An 8,349-nucleotide genomic window follows, 5' to 3' on the forward strand; every position below is an offset into this window, starting at 1 on the left:
AGTACAGTAGTTCTCTCTGACCTGCGGAATAAATCAGAGGGTGTGCTGCTCAGTGAAATCCACCACAGCTTTCTTGTAATTACTTCCAAATCTGCAGCCGTTGGCCTGAAAGCTACATCATATGATTTCACATCACATGATTTGCAGCAGAATACTTCTGTGCTCAAACCAGAAAGTTTGCACAGCAATGGCGCTCTCCCATTAGAGATAGCACACTGCCAATTTTTGCTGCAACTACTCCATTGTCTTCAAGGGAGCCACCACCTGTGGCTACAATCCTTTTCAACAAAAATGATCCATCATGCTTATTAAAAAAAGGAAGATTTGCAAAAACCATAACGAAGCAGAAAGAACTGTCACCCTACACATTCTCCGATGATCGAAAGGGCTCCTGTTCTTCTCTGAGCCAGTTTGGATTACGCATTCCTGCTCAACATGTCCCCACGCGATCAAAAGACATAACACAGGAAGGGTGGGAGAAGCAGGATGTATGTTCAGTGTGAATACATAGATCTTTAATCTCATGGGGCTGGGGAGATGGCTAAGGTGTTGCCCATACATAAGAACATAAGAACAGCCCCACTGGATCAGGCCATAGGCCCATCTAGTCCAGCTTCCTGTATCTCACAGCGGCCCACCAAATGCCCCAGGGAGCACACCAGATAACAAGAGACCTGCAAGGCCTCCTGGGAATTGTAGTTAAGAACATAAGAACAGCCCCACTGGATCAGGCCATAGGCCCATCTAGTCCAGCTTCCTGTATCTCACAGCGGCCCACCAAATGCCCCAAGGAGCACATCAGATAACAAGAGACCTCATCCTGGTGCCCTCCCTTGCATCTGGCATTCTGACATAACCCATTTCTAAAATCAGGAGGTTGCGCATACACATCATGGCTTGTACCCCGTAATGGATTTTTCCTCCAGAAACTTGTCCAATCCCCTTTTAAAGGCGTCTAGGCTAGACACCAGCACCACATCCTGTGGCAAGGAGTTCCACAGACCGACCACACGCTGAGTAAAGAAATATTTTCTTTTGTCTGTCCTAACCCGCCCAACACTCAATTTTAGTGGATGTCCCCTGGTTCTGGTATTATGTGAGAGTGTAAAGAGCATCTCTCTATCCACTTTATCCTTCCCATGCATAATTTTGTATGTCTCAATCATGTCCCCCCTCAGGCGTCTATTTTCTAGGCTGAAGGGGCCCAAACGCCATAGCCTTTCCTCATAAGGAAGGTGCCCCAGCCCCGTAATCATCTTAGTCGCTCTCTTTTGCATCTTTTCCATTTCCACTATGTCTTTTTTGAGATGCGGTGACCAGAACTGGACACAATACTCCAGGTGTGGCCTTACCATAGATTTGTACAATGGCATTATAATACTAGCCGTTTTGTTCTCAATACCCTTCCTAATGATCCCAAACATAGAATTGGCCTCCTTTACTGCCGCCGCAAATTGGGTCGACACTTTCATCGACCTGTCCACCACCACCCCAAGATCTCTCTCCTGATCTGTCACAGACAGCTCAGAACCCATCAGCCTATATCTAAAGTTTTGATCTTTTGCCCCAATGTGCATGACTTTACACTTACTGACATTGAAGTGCATCTGCCATTTTGCTGCCCATTCTGCCAGTCTGGAGAGATCCTTCTGGAGCTCCTCACAATCACTTCTGGTCTTCACCACTCGGAAAAGTTTGGTGTCATCTGCAAACTTAGCCACTTCACTGCTCAACCCTGTCTCCAGGTCATTTATGAAGAGGTTGAAAAGCACCGGTCCCAGGACAGATCCTTGGGGCACACCACTTTTCACCTCTCTCCATTGTGAAAATTGCCCATTGACACCCACTCTCTGCTTCCTGGCCTCCAACCAGTTCTCAATCCACGAGAGGACCTGTCCTCTAATTCCCTGACTGTGGAGTTTTTTCAGTAGCCTTTGGTGAGGGACCGTGTCAAACGCCTTCTGAAAGTCCAGATATATAATGTCCACAGGTTGTCCCGCATCCACATGCCTGTTGACCTTTTCAAAGAATTCTATAAGGTTCGTGAGGCAAGACTTACCCTTACAGAAGCCGTGCTGACTCTCCCTCAGCAAGGCCTGTTCGTCTATGTGTTTTGAGATCCTATCTTTGATGAGGCATTCCACCATCTTACCCGGTATGGATGTTAGGCTGACCGGCCTATAGTTTCCCAGGTCCCCCCTCTTTCCCTTTTTAAAGATCGGCGTGACATTTGCTATCCTCCAATCTTCTGGCACCATGGCCGTTTTGAGGGACAAGTTGCATACCTTAGTCAAGAGGTCTGCAACTTCATTCTTCAATTCCTTAATAACTCTTGGGTGGATGCCATCAGGGCCCGGTGACTTATTGATCTTTAATTTATCAATGAGGTCTGAAACATCTTCTCTTTTAACCTCTATCTGACTTAACTCCTCGGTCAGGAGGGGCCGTTCGGGCAGTGGTATCTGCCCAAGGTCTTCTGCCGTGAAGACAGATGCAAAGAACTCATTTAATTTCTCTGCCATCTCTAAGTCTCCTTTTATCTCCCCTTTCCCTCCCTCACCATCCAGAGGGCCAACCGCTTCTCTGGCGGGTTTCCTGCTTCTAACATATTTGAAGAAGCTTTTATTATTCCCCTTAATGTTGCTGGCCATGCGTTCCTCATAGTCTCGCTTGGCCTCCAGTATCACCTTCTTACATTTCTTTTGCCACAGTTTATGTTCCTTTTTATTCTCCTCATTAGGGCAAGACTTCCATTTACGGAAGGAAGCTTCCTTGCCCTTCACAGCCTCTCTAACTTGGCTGGTTAGCCATGTGGGCACCCTCCTGGATTTAGTGGATCCCTTCTTTCTTTGCGGTATACACCTCTGCTGGGCCTCTATTACTGTTGTTTTAAGCCCGCTGGACATGTGGGAGCTGGTACAGTAGGGTCACTATTCACCAGAGTCAAAGGCTTGCTAATTTGGTATCATACTAACACAGAATATTAGGAGTTTAGCAGTAACCTGACCAGGAAACTGAGCAATTTCGAATTTCTCAAATACAGTGGCATCGCGAGAGGGGGTGCAAAGCACTAAGTTTTGCAGGGAGCCTCACCACAGCGTGTAAAGGCCCCTCCCCTTCGGAGCCATTCTGAGTGATGGGAGCAAAGTGGGGGCGAATGCCTTCATGTTGTTCCCAATGACTCCAAAGGGGAGGGGGAGGGACCACTTGCATGCCACAGTAAGGCTCCCTGCAAAACTTAGTCCTTTGCACCCCCTCTAGCTATGCCACTGCTCAAATAAAAAAAGGTTCACTGCAATCAAGCATTAATCATATCGGCTGCCCAAACACACTGCGCAAATATCTAAAATCCCTTAATTCCAAGAGAATGTTAGGAATTTTACTTCGCTAGTCTGGCTTGTATGCAATTCTAGGGAAAATCAATAACAGTCTAGAAATGAACACCATTGCACCCAAAAAAAATAATTTAACAAAAGTTCTGTCTGAGGGACTCAGAAAGGTTTTCGTTAGGGGCAGTTAACTAAAGCATGTTGGAAAAAAAAGCTTCTGTCTTTACAAAGAAAATAGAGTATAAGCTTCTTTCTTTCCCTCCTTAGAAAAACAAACTCAGCAGCTGACAGTCAATCGAAGGTGTGTTTTGGGATATCCCTCTAGTGGGAACCAACATCCAGTTGAAGGCTATGAAGAACAAGCATGAAAATACAGGATTAAGAAACAATGCGTAGAACAAAAGCTCACTGCTTTTTATCAACAGGACATCTTTGTTGAACAATAAAAGTCTTTGTTCCAAATCAGATTCCAAATGACATTCTTCTGGTTTATTCACAATACCTAGATCAAGAGTTTTCAGCCAGTGTACCACAGCACATTGGTGGACCCCGACTGGTTCACAGGTATGCTGCGAGAGTTAGGGGGAAAATCATTTATTAGTGGGGCCTTTGGGGGATGCGAGGGCCTGGATGGTGTGCCTTGAAAATGTTAGTGCCTTGTCAGTGTACCGTGAGATTAAAAAGGTTGCAAATCGCTGACCTAGATAGTTACCTAGGTTAAGCCAGAGCACACTTTAGCGCAATACTGTCTACCCAGATTGTTGAGCAGAGCACCCAAAATTGTGCACAAGGGCATCAAAGTCAATAAGAGAAGAGAGTTGATAACCATGATAACCACTTTTATCTTTAGTGCTAGGTTAAACACATACAGAGAGAGAAAGAGAGAGAGAGAGAGATGATAATGACTGTGTTGACTTATGGCCCAATCCTATCAGGGTCTTATAGCAGATCTCTTGATCCACTGCCATACATCCTAGGACGATGTTGTGAAAGTCGTTCCAACATTCTTTGGGCTAGGCACACAAGCACAAAGAGTTGGAGGCCACACATGGCGCCAATGGCCCACAGAACCACCTTGTCCTCTGCTACAGTAGGTAGGTCAGTGGCAGGGGCAATTTGGGGGAGTGTTGGGTCTGAATAGAGTGGGGAGTAGACCAGACCAGGGTATTGGCAGCAGCCATGCATCCTAAGATCCAATCCTCCACTCTCAGTCTGGACCTGCCTCAAGTCTTCTTGGACTTATGCCAGCTAAATAACTGGCATAGGGCCAAGGAGACCCATTGGTGGCCAGGCAGTCAACAGGGAGGTAAGCAAGGAAAATCTTACCTCTCCCAGGCCATCTGGTCACCACCACCACCACCCCCAGCGAGCAGAACATGATCCAGCAGCGGCACTGCTTGCAATGGAATGGCAGGGGCATAATTGGGCCGCTAAACACATTCAGAAAGCTGCTCATTCTTCAGAAACTCACTCTAGATGACAGATGATAGAGAAAAGGGGATTTGTCCGAAAAAGGCATGGACTGAAGTGATGCCAAAGGGGAGAGGGAGAGACCTGAATATGAGAGCTCTAACCGCTGGTGTAGCTAGAGGGGGGCGGCGCAGTAAGTTTTGCAGGGAGCCTCCTGCAGCATGCAAGTGGCTCCTCCCCCTCTCCTTGGAGCCATTTGCCTCCATTTCCCCCCACCACATGGCTCCCAGGGGGAGGGGAAGGAGCCGCTTGCACACTGAAGGGAGGCACCCTGCAAAACTAAGTGCACCGCCCCCCTCTAGCTACACCAGTGGCTCTAACAAGAGTCCATCCATATCTACGAGCCTCAGAAGGGTTGAGGTTGCTCAGATTTTTAACCAGGTTAGGAGAAAATAAGGTGTAGCTCTTGCTGTGAAATCTTTCCCAACTATTTCAGACTTCGACCTTGCTCCTTAGACTACCTCTAGCTTTCCGTCAAGGTGAGGACCATAAGGGTGCACTCTGTTCCCCATATATTTCTCCGCCACTCAATTCCTGTCTCCCCAAATAAGATGCACTTAGGCTAGTTATCTTTATGCTCTTAGGACCACTGTCTTCATTGCATCTAACATGTTTTTCACCCTTCCATTCATGTGGACACTCAAGGCAGTTTGCACGGTACTAAGGAAAGAATGCACAACCCACACAGAGCTTTCAAGACATGTGATGGATGCACAGATATGGATTTTGCTGCATGTATGTATCGCAAGTACACAGTAGCAATTTGCATGCGGATTGCATGTCAGGAAAGCCTAAAAATGTGCAGAGCGGTCATTGGTTGAAGGGCAATATTATTTTGGTTTTTTTTTCCCCAGAAAACAAGATTCCGTGTATTCTTTTCCCTTTAGGGGGCTGCATTTTTGTAACAGTGAACTGTTCCTATGACTATTTTTTCTTATATAAATGTCATCAGTACACATTTTACAGAGTAATACCAGTAAAAGACAGGCCACTGCATCAAGAAGCTTACAGCCTAAGGGCGCTTTTCCTTTCAATAGAAGCCATGAAAACACATTCTGAAAGCTACAATCTAACACATCTGAGCATATAAAGCTGCTTCCTTCTAAGTCAGACCCTTGATTCCTCTAGTTCAGTACAGTCTGTATGGACTGGCAGCCGTTCTCCAATGCTGCAGACTCCGGGTCTCTCCCAACTATTTCAGCCTTTGACCTAGCTCTCCCTGGGGAGGCCATGGGCTTTTCTAGCCATACCTGTGAAGGCCAGACATGTAACCTGGGCCCTTCTGCACGAAGAGTAGGAGCAATGGCCCCATCCCCTAACTAGGGCATACATTCCACCAAACATAGAAGTTTCTGAACAAACATGCAAAGGATTACACTGTAAATTTAATCACAGTGTACACTTAAATGTACACAATTAAATGTACACAGTGGGAATTTTATTTGTTCTCTGCGTTACCCAGAATGCTTCCTTTGTGTCCATGTGTTCGTGTCCATGTCTGTGTCTGTGTGAGTGTGTATTACATAATCTTATATCTTCTTTTCCTACTTATGAAATAACGCTTGGTGAACTATTACGAAGTACAGTCTCTGAAAGTTTTAAAACTTCTGGCCAGTTAAGCACTTTTTAAACTCCATGGATTTTGTGAAATTAAATCCATTCTTAAATCTCTTCCACTGAAACTCATGGGATGGGACATTTGGCTGGATCCTACTTGATCTTTCCTTATTTGTTTTGGGTTTGTTTTTGTTTTTGGGGGGGTGGGGGGGAGAAAGTTATCTAGCCCACACTGGGCCCTCTTAAGTCCCAGAGATTCCAGTGTGCTTAAAGCAGCAAGCATAATATGTGCAGTGAACCTAGGGGGCTCACAGCCCAATCCTATGCATGTCTACTCAGATGCAGGTCCCATTACAGACAATGTGGCTTACTCATAGGTAGGTGTGGATAGAATTGCAGCCTTACCTCCAAGTAAACCTCCAAGGAAACATGCTCTCACTGAAATCAGAAGGACATGGAAGTACTTAAAGCTGCAATCCTATACATAATTAAGTCTCACTGAACTCAATGGAACCCATTCTGCATTAGAATCTAGGATTGCCCCATTGGACTTTTTCCCAAAGTTCTAAACCTTATTTCTTTACTAAACTCATCATGGCAACTCCCTGTCACTTTGGATGCTTTTTCCAAACTGAAAAGCAGCACAAAAGTATTTCAAACCAACCAATTAAGTACTTTTGCACCTGCCCTGTAGTGTTGCTGGACACCCACACATACCTCTCCCCCTGCTCCCGAATGACATGCAGCCCAATCCTATATGTGTCTATTCGGAAGTCAGTCCCATTATAGTCAGTGGGGCTTACTCCCAGGAAAGGGTGGCTAGGATGGCAGCCTTGAAGCCCAATCCTCTGTGTGTCTACTCAACAGTCAGTTCCATTATAGTCCATGGGACTTGCTCCCAGGAAAGTGTGGACAGGATGGAAGCCTTGGAGCCCAATCCTCTGCATCTACTCAGGAATCAGTCCCATTATAGTCAATGGGGCTTACTCCCAGGACAGTTTGGACAGGATGGCAGCCTTGGAGCCCAATCCTCTGCATGCCTACTCAGAAGTCAGTCCCATTATAGTGAATGGGGCTTACTCCCAGGAAAGTGTGGGTAGGACTGGAGCCTTGGAGCCCAATCCTCTGCATGCCTACTCAGAAGTCAGTCCCATTATAGTGAATGGGGCTTACTCCCAGGAAAGTGTGGATAGGACTGTAGCCTTGGAGCCCAATCCTCTGCATGCCTACTCAGAAGTCAGTCCCATTATAGTGAATGGGGCTTACTCCCAGGAAAGTGTGGGTAGGACTGGAGCCTTGGAGCCCAATCCTCTGCATGCCTACTCAGAAGTCAGTCCCATTATAGTGAATGGGGCTTACTCCCAGGGAAGTGTGGCCAGGATAGCAGCCACGACCCGCCAAGCAGAGTCACCTGGGAGCAAGCCCCTTGGCAGGAAGGCAGCCCCGCGGTGGGGCTGGCCCTTACCGGCGATGTCCCAGAGCTGGAGGCGCACCACCATCTCGGGGTCCCAGCTGAGCACCTTGAGGGCGAAGTCCACGCCGATGGTGGCCCGGTAGTGGGGCGAGAAGTTCTGGTGGACGTAGCGCTTGATGATGCTGGTCTTGCCCACGCCCAGGTCTCCGATCACCAGCAGCTTGTAGAGGCGCTCCTTCTGGCCGGACGCCGCCTTCCTCTGCATCCTGCGCTGCGCAGCCAGCCGGCCGCCGCTCCGTCCTCCGCCTCCCCGAGCTCTGACCGCCTGGCTCGCAGGGGCCGCCTGCCAGGCTCCAGGGAGGGACGGAGGGAGGAGGGAGGGTCGAGGCGAGCAGCCGGCACGGGAGCCGCAGCAGCGCTAGCAGGGCTCAGAGGGGGAAGGCAGGAGAGACACCAGCACCACCAGTCTGCAGTGGCCTGTGGAACTCCCTGCCACAAGGTGTGCGGCTGGCCTAGATGCCTTTGAAAGGGGAATGGACAGATTAATGGGGGAAAGGTCCATCACACCTTACAAGCCAT

The 8,349-nt window shown here is 47.8% G+C and overlaps 1 protein-coding gene across 1 annotated transcript in view; it reads right to left on the reverse strand.

Moving 5' to 3' along the window:
- The window catches only part of RAB38 (RAB38, member RAS oncogene family), a 31,913-nt gene extending 23,845 nt beyond the window's left edge, over positions 1-8,068 (reverse strand). The window contains exon 1 of the mRNA XM_066622291.1: positions 7,822-8,068. Coding sequence (XP_066478388.1) covers positions 7,822-8,035 — 214 coding nt within the window. The 5' untranslated portion in view covers positions 8,036-8,068. The remainder of the gene's footprint in view (positions 1-7,821) is intronic.
- Between the last annotated feature and the right edge of the window lie 281 nt (positions 8,069-8,349).

Source organism: Tiliqua scincoides, chromosome 3 (genome assembly GCF_035046505.1).
Source record: "Tiliqua scincoides isolate rTilSci1 chromosome 3, rTilSci1.hap2, whole genome shotgun sequence".
Lineage (NCBI taxonomy): Eukaryota > Metazoa > Chordata > Lepidosauria > Squamata > Scincidae > Tiliqua > Tiliqua scincoides.